The sequence below is a fragment of the Chinchilla lanigera genome, unplaced genomic scaffold (assembly GCF_000276665.1).
Source record: "Chinchilla lanigera isolate Chin_1 unplaced genomic scaffold, ChiLan1.0 scaffold00085, whole genome shotgun sequence".
NCBI classification, from domain to species: Eukaryota; Metazoa; Chordata; class Mammalia; order Rodentia; family Chinchillidae; genus Chinchilla; species Chinchilla lanigera.
The window spans coordinates 8,784,395-8,802,728 of record NW_004955486.1 but is presented as its reverse complement, the minus strand read 5'-3'; the positions used below and the strand labels follow the sequence as shown (position 1 = coordinate 8,802,728).

The following is an 18,334-nucleotide window of genomic DNA, read 5'->3' as shown; positions in this document are numbered from 1 at the left end:
CTGGGTCCCGCCTTACGGCCATCTTGGAGGTCGGAGGCGGTGCCGCTGGATAGAGCGGAAGTTCCCGTGCAGCTTCCCGGAGCCCAAGCCGAACGCTGGCGGTCGCCCTGCCCGCCGCCACTCTTCTGCGGCCGTGAGGGAGACCGCGGCTCGGCCGCAGCGGAGCTGCGAGGTGCCGGGGGCAGGGTTGGGGCGCGGAGTCGGCCGGACGGTGTCGCCCCCGCCTCCCTCCGGCTGTCAAGGCCGCGGGCGGGCGGGCAGATCCGCCAGGCCGGGGAGGCCGACGGGGTGGGGGGGATGTGGAGAGGGTCAGTAGGGCCACGAGGGGACTGCTGGGTCCCCGGAAGGGACACGGGGCCCGGATCGGACGGCCGAGCTGCGGGCGGGGACACGGGCAGCACTGAGGAAGGCCGAGTCCCGGCACGGGACGGAGGGGCCGCGGTGGCTACAGCCGAGCCCCGGGAGGGGACGGCACGGGCCGCGAAGGGGACAGACCGACCCTCGGGAGTGGGTGGGCGGTACGCCGCGCTGGGGACGGCCGGCCCTGGAGACCCGTGGCCCTGCCACCGGCTGCTTCTCACCTCCCCGGCCGGGGACGGTGGCCGGCGCTGCCCGCCAGGCTCGAGAGTGGTGGCGCGTCCGTGTGGGGTTTCTTGTTGCAGCCCATTACACTTTTGGGGCTCATCCGCAGGGTTTAGCATTAAGCCTGAGGACGGGGAGTAGCTACTTGCCTCAAGATTATGCGGTGGTAATACTCCAAATTAAGGCAGTAAAGTCACTTCGCTGGGCTCACTTTTTATTGTTGGCTTCCTAGCCAGGGTGTCTTAGGGCCCAAAGAGCTGCTTCGCCGTCACCCGGAGAAACTTCAGTGGCCTTTTGCCTTCAGATGGAGTTGTCCTGCAGCCCTGTGTCCTTAGCTGGGGCGATTTCCACCTTGTGAAAAGATAGAAGCTCCTGTGAATGAAAGCCTGGTCCTCAGTGCTTGAGGCTTGGCCCGTGGGGTCCTGATGTGTGCTTGGGTGACGGTAGTATGGGTACAGTGTGCAAAGGCCAAGTGGGGATCTTCAGCCGTCACTCGCATCAGAAGGAGGAACCCAGGGTGGAGCCTGGCCTTGGAGGACCCGAGGTAGGACCTGCTGGGCATTTCAGGGAGGGACCAGCCCTGAGAACATGTGTGGTGCACAGACCAGGGACCTCCTCTGTGCTGGTTTCTTGTTTGGGACTGATGCTTACAGAAGCAACGAGTGAGCTCTAGGACAAGACACAGAGAAGTTTCTGTACAATTTCTGGCCTGGTACTCGCTCTGTCTGCCTGGAGTGGTTTTATCTTGCTTGCAGTTACATTCAACAGATACCTGATCAACTGCCTGCCTGCTCTGGTAGCTCACTTGAAGATGATAAGTCCCAGCTGGGAGCCAGACAAGCCCCAAGTCCCCCTTCCCCCAAGGAGCTTGCATTCTAGTAGAAGGAATTGAGAAGAAATACAGGAAAGTATCAGAAAGTGATGGTTACACAAAGTAAAAGCAGGGTGATGTGATAGTGGGACTGGTGTCAGTTTGGACAGGAATGGAGAGCTTCGCTGAGGAGGTGGCCTTTACAGAGAACAGAGGGAAGAGGTTTGGAGGTAGAACAGCTGGTGAGAGGGCTGCCCTAATGCAGAACAAGTCAAAAGTGCTTAAGGGGCTGGCATACACACAAAACCAGAGGAGTATTCAACATGGGTCAAACTATATCAATCAGTAAGATTACGAGTACAGCCGCTTAGCAATATTGACCCAATAGGAAGCAGGTCAGATGCACCTCCAGCCTCAGTTCTGTTGTGTTTATTTTTTTGTTGACTTCCTCAGGAGCCCAGCCCTTCTTAAACCATACATTAATTTCTAACTTAGGTGCCTGTGATACTGTGCCAGGCTCTGCAGGCTCACCACAGGCTGCCACTCTCTCTTCAGAAGAGCTCTGAAGAAGGCACTGATGTGTAGTTGTCCCCTTTCCCAGATCAGAGCCCCATTGTTCCATTCCAGACCTGTTACAGAGCATGCTCATCTCAGACTGGTAGAAATTGTAGAACCAGTATCTAAAGCAAGTGATTGGACTCCAAAGTTCGCTTTCTATCTTTTTCCTTTTTTTTTTGTCTTTTTGAGGGTCTTGCTATGTATATTAGGCTGGCCTTGAACTCACTTTGTAGCCCAGGCTGGCCTCGAACTTGCAATGATCCTCCTGCCTCAGCCTCCTGAGTGCTGGGATTACAGGTGTATGCCACAGTGCCCAGCTAAAGTTCGCTTTCCTAATCATGCTTCAATACCTGTTATGTTATTGGTCCTGAGTTCAACCCAGACGTGGAGCCGTGTCTTCATGTGGATACCAGGGAAGTGGAATGTGGCTAGTGTACTCTTGGTGGGTTTCCCGGAGAGTTTTAACAGCATAGCTTAAAGCATATACTTTAGTGGGACAGCCAAGTATTTTCTTTTTGATACTGCTTTTGTCATCTCAATTCAAGCGAAAGTGTTTTAGTGATAAACACTTTGGTCACAGTAAAAAGTTTGCAAGCACAGTAGGAAAAAGAGCGTGACTGGAGTAGCTTCCTGCTGACCGTGCTGTGCCCTAAGTGAGGTGGCCTTTCTCAGCAGTCATTCTAGTGTAGCCTGTATTTAAATGTGGGGTTCCCCCAGTCAGCTGTAGAAGGGGTGGAGGGTCTGGAGCCACTGCCGCTGGGCTTCCAGTTCCGTTGTGTCTGGACACCGTGCTCCGGGCTGGGGAACGTGCTGTGGAGTCTGTCCACACGTCTCACTGCAGACGACATGGCCTACGGCACTGCTGAGACTGTGACATTTCACTTGTGACTGGAAGCTGATCCACTTGAGACCCAAGGCCATGTGCAGTAGCCTGCTGACTTCCCCTTTCCGGGGGAAGGGGATGCCCAGCACCAGGAAGCAGGTGTGGTACCTGCGTGAGACTGGATGTCTTTGGCCCCTCACATCTGTAAGTGGGAGGGGTGAGGCCAGCCTCCAGGCTGCTGTAAATGAAACCTGGGTCTGTATCTGCTGCTAGAGAGAGCCTGGTATTGCAGGTGAGGCTGTGGTTCATGGTACTCAGAACAGTAGACCTAAACCAGACCTGACTGGGCTCTCTGTCCTCACCACCTGTCATGGGGGCAGAAGGGGTTTGGGCACATGCCCCTGGCATCTGTCACCCCTGGCCGAGTGGCCCACAAGTGTCAAAGTAGGACTGGCACCAAAGGTCACCCTTAGTGGGCAGTGCTGTCTGCAGGGTGTGTCTTGAGTTCATGCTTGGTCGAGAGCTGGTGTTGGGCTGGGCTCTGGCCCTCCCAGGACCTCACGCTGTTTGAGACCTGTTCCCTGGAGAAGCAGGGGTGATGCTGTTTCTGCTCTTGCCATCCAGAACCAAGTGGGGCAGTGCATGACCTTTGGCACCTGGGTTCTCACAGGTGAATTCTGCCTCGGGTCAGAGAAGCGTGTGGAAATAGGAGCGGATAGGGTTACCTCCAGCAGCGAGATAAGGAACTGGGACGTGGCTAGATGGACGACCTGCACGTCGTCCTGTTGCGGAGGACCGACCAGGACAGGGTGTGGCGAAGATGGGGGCTGGCATCCCAAGAGGCACCTGGGCAGGGCGTCAGCATCACGTCTGCAGGGATCAGGGGCATTGAGGGCAGCTTCTGCTGCCATGGGGTGGCCGGTGCTGCCGGGCCATCACCTCACTTACTCCTTCCCCTCTACCAAGCCTGCTGCCTGCTTGATGAATTCATGTACAAACACGAATGGTTTGAGTAAAACCCTGAGTACTGCAGAAATTGGCTTGGTAGATCAGTCGATCAAGGTGGAAGTGTTCACAGCCTGAGTGCTCTGTTTGGAATTTGAAGGCATCTTGTGTCTCTCTCAGTTGCAGAATGTCTGAAGGGGACAGCGTTGGAGATTCTGTCCATGGGAAGCCGTCCGTGGTGTACAGATTTTTCACGCGCCTGGGACAGGTCAGTGGGTTTGAAGATGGTCCGTGTAAGTATTCAGAGGGGAAGCTGTCAGCTCCCGATGCACCTTCCCGGGGGCTGGAGTCCGCTGTGTTGCCCAAAGAGGCTGGAAGCAGCAGCTCACCGCACCTGGGGCTGTGCTCTCGGGACTCCAGCAGCTTGTGGATCTTCCCTGGGAGCCCTTCTTGGGCCCTTGACACATGCATGTTTCCCTTTGAAATGTGCTGCTGTACTCCGCCCCTCCGCCCCTCCGCCCCTGCCATGTTCCTGTCTGCAGCCCTTGCACAAGGGCTCCTGTGCCGCTGGGGGAGCCTCTCCCTGGGGACAGGCTGTGGTGGGGCCAGGGCGATGCAGCTCGCTGTGTCGGGGCTGTGTGTGGAGCTGTCCCGAAGACATTGTGTGTTTCGACACACTCAGCAAACAGTTGCAGAGACTGCTATTTGGCTTAATTAAAAACGTAGGTTTTTTAAATGTGTTCTTATTTTTAGTATTTTAGTATTTTATTTTATTTTTTTTGTGGTACTGGGGATCAAATCCAAAACCTTCACTCTGACTGACCACCTCAGCCCCCACTTCCCTTTATTTTTGGTTTTTTGAGATAGTGTTTTGCTGTGTAGTTCAGACTGGTCTTGAACTCTGGGTAACCCTCCTGCCTCAGCCTCCCAAGTTCTGCAATTAGGGGTGTGTGCCACATTTGGCTTTTTTTTTTTTCCTGTCTTTTTGAGACAGGGTCTCGCTATGTAGTTCATGCTGGCCTTGAGCTCACTTTGTAGCCCAGGCTGGTCTCGAACTCGCAACGATCCTCCTGCCTCAGCCTCCCGAGTGCTGGGATTACAGGCTTGTGCCACCATGCCTGGTGGCTTTTTTTTTTTTTTTATATCAATTTTTTAAATTGAAAAGTAATATATGCCAAACTATAATAATACTGAAGCTGGGTAATGAGTATTCACATATTTTTTAACTGAAAATTTTTATCATTTAACTTAAAGATTGTGTCACGGTTAAAATTGAAAACTTACACCTGTGTACATATATATGTGTACATATTAAAATGGTAAGGGCTCCATCACTGAACCCTTGGCTGCCAGGGTCCTCTGCACAAGGGCAGGATCCTTACTGGGCTTGAGGGGAGCACACAGAGGGCTGGGGGGCACAAGGGCATGGGTTTGGCTGGAGACGTGTCATTGCCATGGTGACTTGGAGATGCATAACCTCTCCTTTCGAACCCTCTCTTTGGGTGAAGTTGGTTTCCCCATCATGGTCCCTTTAGAGCAGTGGCCATGGAGATGGCTCCTGTGCCACACCAGGCTCTTTTCATCACTGAAAGCTCTGGAAAGTTGGCCACCACTGCTCCAGACTGATGCTGGGATACCATCTTCTCTGATGGAGTTCGTAGTGCTTTCAGTAAAGGGATGAACCTGCCTCAGGAATTACTGCAAATATATTCTGGATTATTTCCAGTCACTGCTTTGTGTCGGTATTTATCTCTTGCTGTTCTAATTAGCCCTTTTTAAAATAAAAAAAACAACAGTAACCGAAGTATATTTTCTATCAAAGCCTGCAGTGGAAGTTCCCAGGTCAGCTTCACGTTTCCCACCCCTGTCTCCTCAGATTTACCAGTCCTGGCTGGACAAGTCCACACCTTACACAGCTGTGCGGTGGGTGGTGACGCTGGGCCTGAGCTTTGTCTACATGATCAGAGTTTACCTGTTACAGGTAGGTCTGCCGTAGTGAGACTGCACCGCTGAGGCTCTGAGTGTGGTGCTGGTTGGGATGTTGCCATTGCAGTTTATTTTGAAGGAAACGATGTACAATAAACACTTTGCATTTCTCCAAGTGTAGGAAAAGTTTCAGCAAGTGTCTCTTTAAAGAGGCTTGTTTACAGTTCTTCCTAAGATTGTCATCTTCTCTAACAAAGGTTCCTAGCAGGCCCAGGCCAGTCTTGACCTCAGCCCGTGTCCTACCCAAGCGACAGGTCTCTGTCCCCGTGAGCCTGCTATGTGCCTCCCAGGGCAGAGGTCCCACCCCAGATCACGTGACGAGTCCACGAACCTCGGGTGCTGCGAGTGGTGCTGGCATTAACAGGTTCAGCTGCGTGTGCTGCGCAGAGGCTGAAGAAGCCAGTGAGGTGGTGGTGGGGTGCAGCGCTGGCACAGCCACTCAGACACCTCTAGGTCTCCAGGCCCTGCCGTGACACTACTAGGACAGGCGACATCTTCCCAGGCTGTTCATTAGACTGTGTTACTTCCTACTGACTGCTTGAGGTCCAGGGGCTCCCTGCTGGCGCGGGTGGGGGCGGGCAAGAAGCTCTGTCTGGAGTATTTGCTCCTGGGGGACGGGGAAGGTACTTGGTCACCTAAAGCTCCTGCCTCCCTGTTGGCCGTTTCCCAAGATTGAGGACCTCGGTCCACAAGCAGCACAGTTGCCGACGGGACGGCTGCGGCCTGCGTGCGAGTGCTCAGACTAAACACGAAAGCTTGGGTTTTGTTGTCTGCATCTGGTCGATTGCTCCGTGGAGACCCTGCACTGGTTCAGTGCGGAGGAGGTGGCAGCTCCGCGGCTGTTGCAGCAGGGACAGTCTGTACAGGGTGTCTGAAATTCATGTGGAAATTTCTTTTCATAAGTTGGAACTTGGTCTATTTGCTGTTGGAAAGACTGGCCCTGCAACTTCGTGTTAGGGGTGTGGCCGGGCAGGTGTGACATACAGTTTCACTCTCCTGAGCCAGGCTTGCCCTGCAGCGTGACGACACGTGTGCATTAGTTAATGTTCCACCTGAGGTTTTAGTCACCTGGCTCGAATGCTTTCAGGCTGGAAGGTTTCCTCTTGTTTGTATGAGCGAGTGCAGACTTGAGGATTGACAGTGCACTTGCGGGGTGTGGGGGGAACTGGGTTGCAGTGTCCGCCTCTCCTGAGGAATGCTTGACCCCGAGGTCCTGGCCCTCCATTCTCCTGGGCAGTCTCCTGTAGCAATGGGAGTTGTTCCTGAGGAGGACCGGCCACTGTGTCTATAGCAACAGCTGTGATTCTGCTGATGCCATGGGGAGGGCTGGCCCACGGCAGGCTGCGAGACAGGAGTGACAGCTCCTCCCCAGCCGCCCTGTGCCCAGCCTTAGGTACAGGTTTGCTTGTGATTTGGAAAGCAGCTGGCTTAGCTGATCTGGAGCCTGGGCTTCGAGTGTCTGCGTGGTTGACTGGACTCTCAGAGGAGTTCGCTGCTGAGCCCTGAGCTGTCACTGTGGTACCAAGACCCACAGAGGGACTTGAGAGGAGTGGTCACTGTGGGCTGCCTTCGTCCATTGTCATGGACGCCATTGCGCCTTACTGAGAGTGAGCGTGTGCTCTGCGGCTTGCCGGGCGTCTCGCTGTGGCCTGGAGAGCCTTGGGCTGGTGGTGGCAGGGCTGCTCACTGAGCTTGCCTCTTCCTTTCCAGGGCTGGTACATCGTGACCTACGCCCTGGGGATCTACCACCTCAACCTCTTCATAGCGTTCCTCTCCCCCAAAGTGGATCCCTCCCTGATGGAAGACTCAGGTACTGCATCCCACCCCCATGCCATGAGAGCCGTTCATCTACTTGCAGATGAAGAAGCTGAGGCACGTGGGTTCTGTGACTTGTGTAAGGTCACGTCACAGATGATAGGACGAATGGGGCTGAGATCTGTGCCTGAGCCTCTGAGTCTTGTGTCTCACAGGCAGCCCTTCGAGGCCTGTCCTGGTGGCACTCAAGGGCTACCCGCCAGACTTCTCCCAGAGGTTTGTACACACTGCCCACAGTGGCCACCATAGGCCAGGCTCCAAGTTCTTGGGAGTGGAGATGTTGGTGTTCATGTGCCATGAGCCACTGGGCCAGCCGTGACAAAAGTGAGGAGTCTCCGTCCTGGGGCTGCTCTGGCCCTGTTGCTGAGCCCTGTAGTGAGCGGTGCTGTTTCTAAAACTGTTTTCAGGGGGCTGGGGATATAGCTCAGCAGCGTAAGCGCTTGCCTTGGCAAGCCTGAGGTCATGGGAGTTCAATTCCCAGTACAAAAAAACAAACAAACAAAAAAACCTGTTTTCAAGTTAGATGAGCGGAAGCCTGGGATTTTCTCTGTAGACTGTTCAGTGGAGACACTGAGGAAAGCAGCCCCTTTCATGGGAGGCTGCTGTCTGGGGAGATGGAAGGTAACCAGGGGGCCTTTACCATGGCCTTAATTTCTCGTGCGCGAGTGCGTGTGGCTGGGTGCGCTGGGCCTCCCTTGCAGGTTGTGTGTGGGTGAGACACGGCACTGCCATGGCTGTGTGAACAGCGCTCACCTTGTTTGCTGTATGAGCCTGTACGGAGTGCAGTGGATGAGAAATCTGCAGCTGAACTTTTTTACTCAATTAAAAGGCACAAGAGACTTTTTGAAAGAAAATTAACTACATCAATTCTTGTAAAGCATTGAATTGATTTGTAAATTGGCTGCAGACCTGTTTTTTGTTTGGTTAAGGGATACAGGCCTGTGTTGCCACACGTGAGGCCTGCCAGCTCAGAAGCTTTAGGAACTTCTAGGAGTGTGGTAGAGGTGAAAAGCTGAGTCAAAAAAAAGAAAAAGCTACCAGCCGAATGCGGTTTCTCTGATGGATGCCCTGCTTTCCAGACGATGGCCCTTCGTTACCAACCAAGCAGAACGAGGAATTTCGTCCCTTCATTCGAAGGCTTCCAGAGTTCAAATTTTGGTGAGCTAATTCATTTTTTCTTCTATTAAACTTTTAAAAATGTGTTTAATTTTTACTTGACGCCTAGTAAGCGTGCGTGTTCATGGTACGCAGCGTGACATTCTGCCCACGTGCACAGTGTGTCTGGCACCACACTTGTTTCTCGGTACCGGGAGCGTCAGAAGTTGCTGTGCCCATTTGACCGCACCTTTCATTTTTAAAGGTATTGGCGGGAGGTACCTGTGCTCAGGTGTGGCCAAGGAGACCCTGAGAACAGATTAATTTTTGTTCTAGTCAGCAAGCAATTTAAACTCGCTAAACAAGGATTTTGGTTGTGCTTCACTTTCCTGTGGTGTCCATTCACCCAGAGGACACTGGACTGGGCTGGGGTGCGCCAAAGGGCTTGGGGAGACCCCCCTTGAGGTCTTCTCTGAGCCTTGGGTTAGCGCCAGGCATTGGGCTTTGGGGAAGGAGCTGCCAGCCTCTTGCAGACGGAGGTGTCAGGAAGGCAGGTCCAGGCCGCCTCTGTGGCCAGCAGAGGTGGACCAGCTTTCTGCCCGGGCCCGCGGGGCGCAGGTCCTGAGCAGAGGTGTATGGGGTCTGGGCAGGGCTGGCCTTGGGGGCTTTGGTCTCCCTGTAGGTGGTAGGAGCAGAGTGAGAACAGTGGGGACAGCTCCTCAGCGCCCGTCAGGCCAGGGGCTCTGCACTGTGGCTGTGTCTGTCTCTGGGACGCCCGCTGGGCACAGGAGGAGCAGAGTCTTGGCCGAGTTCATGAGCTGAGCAGACCAGGTTCCTGCAGCTTCTGTTCTGCAGCGCTGGCAGCAGGAGACGGTGCTGGATGCGGGGGCAGGGTTCTGTTGGAAATGGGGACCTCGGGGTTCAGTTTGAGGGCGATGTCCAGGTCAGAAGCCAACTGAGACCCATGATGGTTGGTGCACACACTGGCTTCAGCATGGGTGTCCCTACTTCGTGTAGGTTACAGGTGACTTAGCTCTCAGGGGACTCAGAGAAGCATAGCGTTGCGGTGAACCCAAGTGTGTTTGTGTGAAACACAGACCCCATGCTGCTCCCCAGTGGGGGTGCGGCTCCTGTGGATGCGTATTTATGAGCAAAGATAGGAACGGCTGGGGCCCAGAAGGTGGTCAGCAGGAGCCTGGTGCCACCTGAAGGCGGTGGTGCTAACTTCTGCCCTTGCTTGAAGGCATGCAGCGACGAAGGGCATCCTTGTGGCGATGGTCTGCACCTTCTTCGAGGCTTTCAACGTGCCAGTGTTCTGGCCGATCCTGGTGATGTACTTCATCATGCTTTTCTGTATCACAATGAAGAGGCAAATAAAGGTAAAGACCAGAGGCCGCTGCCACCTGGGTGACAGTCACTGCCCCGCTGCTGCAGTGGCCCTGGGCAAGGGGTGCCTGGCGTGGGGACAGGCAGCGGGAGCAGGGCCGTGCGGCTGGCGAGTGCATAGTGCGTGTGCACGTGGGGAGCCACAGGGCTCGGGCACTGGAGGGAGGTGGGGAGGCCGCCCTGGGCCGCAGTGTCCAGTGCCCTTCCTGCTTGAGCTTGGCCTGTTGCATGTGCTGAGAAGGAGCAGGGATGTCCACTAAGAGCTTGGCCAGGACTGCGGAGTGCAGCTGTGCACCCTCTCTTGGGGCCTGGCCTCGGCCCTCCCGGCCACACCTGCATGACACTTCCTGGGATCCCTGGGCTTAGCAGATCAGAGGGCTGCTGTTTTAAGAAGGAGCTAGGAAGCACGTCACGCATTGGCATCCTTTTTCTTCTTGTTCGTTTTGAGACAGTCTTACTGTGTAGTCTAGGCTGGCCTAGAATGCACAGTGATCCTCCTGCTTCAGCCTCCCCAGTGCTGGGGTTACAGGTGTGACCACCACGCCCAGCTCAGACCTATCAGTACCCTGATGTTGGTTGTGATAGTGGAAGAGATGAAGGCGTACCTTTGGCTGTTCACATTGAGGGGAAATGTGGAAGTAACTGGCGTCTGTTCTGTTTGTTTCCCCAGCACATGATTAAATACCGGTACATACCATTCACACACGGGAAGAGGAGATACAAAGGGAAGGAGGACGTGGGCAAGACGTTTGCTAGTTAGAAGCTGGACTGAGTCACTCACGTGGTCAAGACCGGTTTTGAGCCATTGTAACAATGCCTTTTTCTTCACATAAAGTAGTTGATTATGAGGGAGTCGAATTTTCTTTTTAAAAAGAAGCCTCAATGATTTGTAACTGAAGTATCAGGTTCTTGAAGAAACTGGCATTTAAACCAAATTGAGATTTCCTCTTCAGCGATGTTCACGTTTCCCAGTGTATGGAATTGTAGTAAACTGTGGGCTTGGGGCCGGGGCGACGGGGGAGGGAGGGTGGGCAGGAGCCAGGCCGCCTTCCTGCTACCCCCGCCCCGCCTGTGGGCCCGAGCCAGCCCAGCTGGTGTGGGAGAGGGGCGAGGCTGTGAAGGCCGAGCTCAGGGCCTGCGTCCTCACACCAGTTTCCACACTTCATCTCACTGGAGATGGCTCATGTTGGCCTCACTCAAAGATGACTTTGTTCTTAACTACCCTGCTTCTGAGGGCCTGGAATTATAAATATATATATATTCTATTTTAATTGTTTGAGATTATTTTGACACATTTCTTTGATACCTACAGTTTGCTTTTGATTAATTTAAATTTGTGCTCATGCAGCAGCCCCTGAAAGGAAAGATCAGACCTGGTCAACATAGACCAGGCCTGCGGGTTTACCCGGCTTTTCGCTTCCTGTAGGGAAGACAGACCTACTGCATGTTAGCTTTTTTGATGTGATAAACATTTTACTAATTGACTTTTTAATTCTGACTTTATTAAAGACAATGTCCCCTTGCTTGTGTAGTCTTCATCTCAAACACGGTCACTGCCCCAAAGCCCAGCGTCTTTTGGCCTCCCTGGGAGGTGAACTGTTCGGCCAGCACAACAGCAACCCCCAGCTGTGGACATCAAGATGCAGCCTGGTGTCTCCTGCAGCCTCAGCCGGTTCAGGTGCCCACTCAGGGCGATGGGACCCATTCACCAGGTAGTTCTCAGTGCTGAGTGTCTCAGTTGTCTGTCTGCATTTTCTTTTGCTGAATTTTGTACACCTGGACTTGATCTCCTTTGAGAGCCCACATTTAGGCCCTTGGTATACCGCACCATCTCATAGGATGTTCTCGGTACCTCTGGTAGCATGTGGGAGCAGAATCTGCATTTCTCAAACTCTGGACCTTTCGTTTTCCTGGCTGGTGCTCAGGCCTTAACTCTGACAGGAAATGGTGTGAATAAGAGCAGCACGAGATGGCTCATAGAGCTGTGCCCAGCTCTCTGTGGGGATCTCCTTCCTTTAGAGACTGGGAGGCCTCTGGCACCCCGAGTGTGTACCCTCCTGGCCTTGATGACGAAAGCCTTTAGACTTCGGTGGGGGGGCTATGACACAGCCCAGAGGCCCTACTTTTATAAAACCCTTCCAGGTCACTCTTCTAGGGAGTTAAGAGACTAATCTGTCTCTGACATGTTAATTTTAAAAACCTGGAAGCACTAAGCAAGGTGGGACGCAGGCTGAAGACAGCTGAGGTGGTGCTGGCCACAGCAGCAAGCTTGGGTGAGCAGGCTGCCACCCATGTGGTCCTGGCTCCCTTGCCCACCCAAGGGCGTGCTTACTGAGTTGGCTCTGCCTGCCAGCTGGAGGCCCCTCCCTGTTTAAGGCGGAGACAGCACCTATTTTCTTAAAACAGGGAGCAGAGGACATTGAACAGTGCGTGCCAAACATCTCAGAGGTGCTGAGCCCTGGCTGGTGTGTGGGTGCAGCCCAACACCCAGGCCTGGAGGCGGTCTGTCTGGGCCCGTAACCGTGCCAGCCAGGGCACTCAGCTCTGCCTCTGAACAGCCCAGTGTGAGCGTGCTCATCTCCAGCGAATAAAACTTTCTGGCTAACTTCTGCATGTGTTCTCAGCTCTGTGGCTCAGGCAAGGGCGGGGTCCTGAGCAGTGCACATCTGCCCACTGCGGGTCTCAGGGCCCCGTCCCAACACAGTTCTGAAGGCTCTGCAACAGGGCCTTGCTAGTGTCCTTTCTGTCCTCTGCCCAGGAATTTGACATAGCAGCTTGTGTGATGAAGTGTGAGCATTTTATAATTTCTGCGCAGCTAGTTAGGACAGCTTTTGTCCAGGCTTTTTCCTTCTGCCACTTCCTAAAGCCCCCCGGTGTCGCTCAGCGGTAGTGCCGCAGGTAGATAAGCTTCTGGGGAGGGAACTTCTCCCTGCAGAGGGGACACTCCATCTGTGGGGAGAGGGACGGTCACGGGCAGTCTGCCAGCTGGCCTGCACGTCCACCCACTTCTGTCTGTCACCTTCCACATGCCTTGCAGCAAATGGGCTGATTCCCAATACTCTCACTGGGAGACGGCCCTTTCCAGAGGGTCCGAGTATGTGTGTGGAAGAGGGGTCAGGTGGTGCTGCACATGTGAAGGGGCTGGCTTGGGAAGGCTGTGCCAGTGTGGCGGGGCGACCCGCTCATCTTGAAGCCTAGCAACCTCAGGAGGGGAGCCCCTCCCTGCAGGGCTTCTGGCACCTGGGCTCTGCCTTTTGTGGAATGGAAGGTGGCCAGAGCTGCTGCTCCTAGCTCCTCCCACCAGAGCCTTCCATGGAGGGCCTCAAGCTGCCTGCTGGGCCCAGAAAGGAGCACATGCTGTCCACACTCGGGCTCGAAGCTGTGCCCTGCTGTGCCACGCCCAACAGTGGGAGTGAATGCTGTGTCCTAGGCACCTGCCGCCAGGTCAGCTGGAGCCACGCAGACGCCACAGTTGCACCCACAGCCCTGGCTTCAGCAGGGAAACAGCTGGGCACCTGACTTCCCTAGACAGCAGTGGAGATGCCCACCCCGAAGCCAGGAGTGACTCGGAGGCACTGTTGCCCAGGGGTCCCTGCCTGGGCCACATACCTTAGTGTTGCACCACTCAGTGATGCACTCCCAGCAGAAGAGGTGGCCGCATGGCGTGGCCGTTGAGTGCCTGCGCTCCTCCAGGCACAGGGTGCACAGCGGGGCTCTGGACGCCACCCGGTCTTCTAGGGAGCTCCTGAGGAGGGCGAGGACACAGGTGAGGCACTGCCCACCACACTTACCATACGAGGGTGCCCCAGACTCTGCGCACCTGCGGTGAGACAGGTTGCGGTGCAGCCGCCACTCCTTGCGGGCACGCTGCCTCTGTCGGAAGCTGTAGAGCTGCAGTGCCAAGGAGAGCGCCAGGTGCAGCAGCGAGACCAGTCCCAGCAGCCGGTAGCCGGCACGCGCCTTCAGGTCCTCTCCAGGCAGGTGGCGGATGTGGAGCTGTGGAGGCAGGTGGTCCGGCAGCTATCAGGACGCTGAGGGGACCGTGCCCTCGTTCTGTCAGTGCCGGGAACACCCAAAGGACGAGACTAGGTGCGGTAGTGCGTTTGTGCAGCCCAAGGGGTCCCTAGCCAGAGGCTGACTGCTGGGTATCCTCAGATCCGAGCCATGAGGCTCAGTGGGTGAGGGTTCAGGGATCATCCAGGGCCCACCTCGCAGACAGCAGTGAACAGCAATGAGAGGAGCACGAGTGTGTGTGTGGGGTGACACTTGCCAGCCACCCTGCTGCAGGACAAGACGCTCCCCTCTTAGCAGGGCGTATAGCACCCCCATCTCACTCTCCCACAGCTGGCACCTGAGCAACTTTTGTCCACCTCTCATGGCCCTTCCCACTGGCCCCTGGAGAGGACCCGTGCCCACTCCCGGCTCAGTGGTCCTTGATGAAGGAGCTGCTCAGTGAACCCAGGGGGAGGATGGGGTCAGATACCCCAAATCTGGCCACACCCAAGCCTGACACCAGACCCGGTTCATGATGCGATGACCTGGCTGCTGGGGAAGGGATGTGCAAGGAGGGCAGGGTGGTGCTGCAGGCAGATAGGTGGAAGGTGCTGCAGGCAAGGCAAGCCAGGGTCCAGGCTGTGGGTGAGCAGGGCAGCAGGGTGTCTCCGGGGAGCTGGATGGGAAGAGGTAGGCGCTGTCCAAGGAGGAAGACGGATAGGCCACTATAAACAGGGAGGTACAGCAGGGATGTTGGCCAGTGGCAAGGAGACCTCCCTGACCATGGGTCCCTGTTGGAGAAACATCCCTGGCCTAAGACCCTGCTTCTGAGTTAGGGCTGCTGGATTGGGGTAGGGGGAGGCTGGAGCCTGAGCTCCATGTGGCAAGCTTGGGGCCATCTGCTTACTGCCGAAGGTCCCCTGGGTCAGTAACACAGCCCCACGTCCTGGCTGCTCCACACACGTGGCTGCAGGAGGGAGAACTTGCTGTACCCCAGCACTGATGGGCTCTGACTGACGTGACCTGACCTGGGTCTTCAGCAAAATGAACCTGGGCAGGACCTGTTTTCCAAGTAAAGGGTTGGTCCCAGCCTTGAAACGGAACACCCGGCCCTGATTACGTCACAGCATAATCCTGAAGAACCAAGGTGTGCAGAGGATGCACACCAGGCAGCAATAGTTGGGTGGCCAGAGCAGTGGCCCCTTGGCACAGCTACTTACATAAGTGATCCCCGAAAGCCTCTTGGCCAGGTGATAGAAGACTCCGTGGATGTAAAACCAAGCGACATGGAGCCGGTGGAGGCAAGTGAGGCCCTGTCTGAGGACAAAGGTCACCCGCTGCAGCGTCTTCCTCTGCTGCTCGGTCAAGGTGGCTGCGTGGTGTCGCACCCAGCGCCGTGCCCCTGATTGGCTACGCCTGCTGGGTGCCAGGCTGCTCTGTGAGGCCCGGGCTCCGTCGCCATCAGCCTGCAGCTCCTGCTCCAGCGGCAACAGGGCCTTGTCCAGTAGGTAGGGCAGGACTGCATGGAGTGCGACCAGCACGCTTCGGCGGAGCCTGGAGGGCACGCGCTGCCGGGAGGGGTCCACCTGGACGATGCCCACGTACTCCTCCCCGAGCGTCTGGTAGCCTGGAGGACAAGGACGGGTGTGCAGGGGTGAGGGCCTGCCTTGGGGGCAGACTTCCAGGCCCAGCCTGCCTCCCTCAGCTTCTGTACCAAGTGCTAGTCCCATCTGCCGCCATGGACTTGCTAAGTCCACCCTGGGCTTGCTGTGAGCTCAGGTGAGGGTCACAGAGACCTGGAGCTGCCCTCAGTTCCCAACATCCGACCTGTGTTCCCCACGCCATTCCCTGCTCCTCTTGGGTCTGTGCTGCTTTCCCCCTTTCTCTTTTCCTGTCCCCCTTTACTCCTTCAACCTATCCCTTGCCCAAGCCATTGGTCAGTCTCACAGTTCCCCACTTCCCACATGCACTGGTGCAGCCACAATTTATGGCCTAGTCCAGCTGCTTGCTCTGTCTGAAAAATGCTCCCCCATGCCCTAGACCTGGCCTTTGTCCCTAAAGTGCTCATCCCTTCCCAGGATTCAGCACAACAGTCATCTGGTGCTCATCCTCTGCCTCCATCCCACAGTGGGATGACCGCTCCAGAGACCCCTTCCATAGGCCTGGCTGAACTCAGCAGGTGTCCACTGACCCTTGCTGGGTGCTGGGCTGGAATTGCAATCCTGAGGGCTTCCCTGTTAGCTCTTCCCTAAGGGACAACCATGGACCTTGGCCCCTCACTGTCCTAGCAGGGCCTCACTGCTAGCACCCCTGGAACAGGTAAGCACTGTGACACACCTGTGGCACCAAGGCCAGCTCCTGAGAAATGGGTTTTAAAGGTACCCTGAACACAAAAGCGCCTAGGTTTCCAGGCACACAGAAAAGGATGAAGTGAGGGGCCATAGGCAGGGAGATGCTGTAGGCAGTGCCTCCGGCTCAGACCCCTCCCTTTCCGGAGGCAACATGAGCCAGCTGCAGGAGCTCCTCACTCTGCCTGGCAAGCCCCACACTGTCCTCTGACCGGGCTGGGTTGTGGGTCCCTCAAGGGTCTACCTGCCAGTGTGGTGAGGCCAAAGTAGGCTATATCTGAGAGCAGCTCAATCTCCTTCCTCCACTCCAGCCATTTCTTTGCACCTGAGAGGAGAAAGATGTTACTCCTAAGAAGGGGTGGGGCCATCTACACTCTGGACAACCATCTTCCCACAAGTCTAAGGCCCCTGTCCGCGAGAGGCAGACAGCTGTCAACCACTTGTGTCTGCCCCCAGCCTCCCTTGTAGTCCACTCAGCAAGAGAGTGGAGACAAGACCACCCTGTCTTGTCTTCCATTCCACCTTCCTGGGCCACGGGCCGCCTCTGGAGAACTCCCCACTCTGGGGTCCTCCCTGGCAACTGTTGTGGAGCCCACAGGCCACGACAGAGGTAGGGCTGGAGACCACCTGTCTAGCATCAAAGCTGGGCTCTACAATTCCCTGGCTGTAGTCTCTCTCTGGAATCTCCACTTGCGTACGTGTAAGAAAAGTGATTACAACACGTCCCACTGTAGAGCCTTTCAGGGATTACACGAATATATGCTGGAAAAGCCCCGAGAACAGTGCCTGGCAGCGAGTAGGTGCCAGGTGTTTGCGAAAGACAGCATGTAAAGCCATCTGCTCTGGTCTTCTAACTGCCGCCAGCCGAACTCTCCGGCCTCCAGATTCCCAAGCCGGTCACAGGGCCACGCCGTGGAGGCACCGGCGTCTAGCTCCAGTCCGGGGGAGGCGGACGGGGTCAGCCCGCGGAGTCGCAGCTGTGGACGCACCGCCCACTCCCGGGGCGCCCACCTGCCAGGCTGTGCAGGGCACCGCCCGCTGCGCTTCGCAGTCCACCGCGGTAGTACTCGTCCTTCTGCGCCGCGCGGATCACCTCCGGGGTGCTAGCCGCTCGTGCCATGACAGTACCGTCGGAATCAGGAACGCACCAGTGCGGCTGCGCAGGGAGGACACACGACGTAGCTCGGCGAGCGGCGCAGGCCTTGTGCGTCATGCGGAAGGGGCGGGGCCTGGGAGAACCGTGACTGGGAGAGGCGGTGCGCTGTGGGACCAGGTCAGGCAGGAGGCGGGGCGGAGGCGGGCCCAGGCTCGGAGGCGGAGCGAAGCCCGTGGTAGGACCTAGCGAGGCCGGGGCGGGGTCACGTCTGGTGGGCGGGGACTGGGAGGGTCCAGGCCAGAGGCAGGAGGGGAGGGGCCGAAGGCGCTCTGAGGACCCGAGGGGCGGCTTAGGGCGACGGTGACGCGATGGCCGCTGACGCTCGCGAATCCCGGCACCTGAAGCAGCTCTGCTCACAGGACGAAATGACGCGGAGGGGACAGGGAGGGTGAAGGGAGAGCAGGGTGGGAGTGGGCGGGGTGGGCCTCGCTGGAGGGCGGGCCCTCCTTGGTGGGCGGGGCCTCGCCGGTGGCGGGCCGCACCGCGGAGCCCCGAGAGCTGCCCTGGGCGGCCGCAGCAGCGGGGTGGGCGGCTGTCGCCGGGCGCAGGGCAGGACCGGCTGCGGTGCCAGCCTCGGTGTCATCTCGGGGCTCAGCCGCCGGCCGGAGTGGCGCCGCGGGGCAGGTCCCTCGGAGGGCGGGCTGCCCCCCGTGTCCGGTCTTGGGCTCCTGCAGCAGCTCCTGTGCCGAGACCGCGTGGCGTGGGCCGGGGAGCCTGGGTTCCGCCGATTGCGCGACGAGCCTGGTCCCGGTCCCATCTGCCACGCCAGCCTCCGAAGAGCCAGACCGGAACCCAGAATCCACTCGTCGCCTTCCCCTGGGTTGGGGCACGGGGCT

At 56.7% G+C, this 18,334-nt stretch overlaps 3 protein-coding genes across 6 annotated transcripts in view; 2 read left to right on the top strand and 1 right to left on the bottom strand.

Moving 5' to 3' along the window:
* The first annotated feature begins 37 nt into the window (after positions 1-37).
* Positions 38-11,272, top strand: Rer1 (retention in endoplasmic reticulum sorting receptor 1). 2 transcript variants are annotated; one of them, XM_005404171.2, is made up of 7 exons: positions 38-172; positions 3,900-3,987; positions 5,596-5,700; positions 7,416-7,515; positions 8,600-8,678; positions 9,859-9,994; positions 10,672-10,853. In XM_005404171.2, exons 2-7 carry the CDS (start codon positions 3,907-3,909, stop codon positions 10,759-10,761), a joined length of 591 nt encoding a protein of 196 aa, XP_005404228.1. In that variant the 5' UTR covers positions 38-172; positions 3,900-3,906; the 3' UTR covers positions 10,762-10,853. The 2 variants fall into 2 exon arrangements, with proteins under 2 accessions (XP_005404228.1, XP_005404227.1); XM_005404170.2 differs by lacking the exon at positions 38-172 and adding an exon at positions 993-1,126 and having other exon boundaries at positions 10,672-11,272.
* Pex10 (peroxisomal biogenesis factor 10) lies at positions 815-17,530 on the bottom strand. Of its 3 annotated transcripts, none has more exons than XM_013504179.1 (6): positions 17,354-17,530; positions 16,587-16,667; positions 15,215-15,621; positions 13,822-14,021; positions 13,611-13,746; positions 815-933 (listed from the first exon to the last, which is right to left on the bottom strand). In XM_013504179.1, exons 1-6 carry the CDS (start codon positions 17,460-17,462, stop codon positions 883-885), a joined length of 984 nt encoding a protein of 327 aa, XP_013359633.1. In that variant the 5' UTR covers positions 17,463-17,530; the 3' UTR covers positions 815-882. The 3 variants fall into 3 exon arrangements, with proteins under 3 accessions (XP_013359633.1, XP_013359632.1, XP_005404229.2); XM_013504178.1 differs by lacking the exon at positions 815-933 and adding an exon at positions 11,482-12,950 and having other exon boundaries at positions 17,354-17,527; XM_005404172.2 differs by lacking the exon at positions 815-933 and adding an exon at positions 11,482-12,950 and having other exon boundaries at positions 13,822-13,997; positions 17,354-17,525.
* Positions 17,531-17,584: 54 nt separating this feature from the next.
* Positions 17,585-18,334, top strand: part of Plch2 (phospholipase C, eta 2) — a 67,346-nt gene continuing 66,596 nt past the window's right edge. Inside the window, exon 1 of the mRNA XM_013504172.1 lies at positions 17,585-17,673. The gene's annotated coding sequence lies outside the window, so the exon portion shown is untranslated. The remainder of the gene's footprint in view (positions 17,674-18,334) is intronic.

What these genes read in the sequence shown, in the direction of transcription:
- Rer1 (XM_005404170.2), top strand. Translation starts at nt 1,008, where the DNA reads ATGTGTGCTTGGGTGACGGTAGTATGGGTACAGTGTGCAAAGGCCAAG. An exon ending in TTTTCACGCGCCTGGGACAG is followed by an intron (nt 3,988 to 5,595) that starts GTCAGTGGGTTT and finishes CTGTCTCCTCAG; the next exon opens with ATTTACCAGTCCTGGCTGGA. An exon ending in CTTCCAGAGTTCAAATTTTG is followed by an intron (nt 8,679 to 9,858) that starts GTGAGCTAATTC and finishes CCTTGCTTGAAG; the next exon opens with GCATGCAGCGACGAAGGGCA.
- Pex10 (XM_013504178.1), bottom strand. Translation starts at nt 17,462, where the DNA reads ATGGCACGAGCGGCTAGCACCCCGGAGGTGATCCGCGCGGCGCAGAAG. An exon ending in GGCTTTCGGGGATCACTTAT is followed by an intron (nt 14,022 to 15,214) that starts GTAAGTAGCTGT and finishes GCGTCCTGATAG; the next exon opens with CTGCCGGACCACCTGCCTCC. An exon ending in CTGAGTGGTGCAACACTAAG is followed by an intron (nt 12,951 to 13,610) that starts GTATGTGGCCCA and finishes CTCTCCCCACAG; the next exon opens with ATGGAGTGTCCCCTCTGCAG.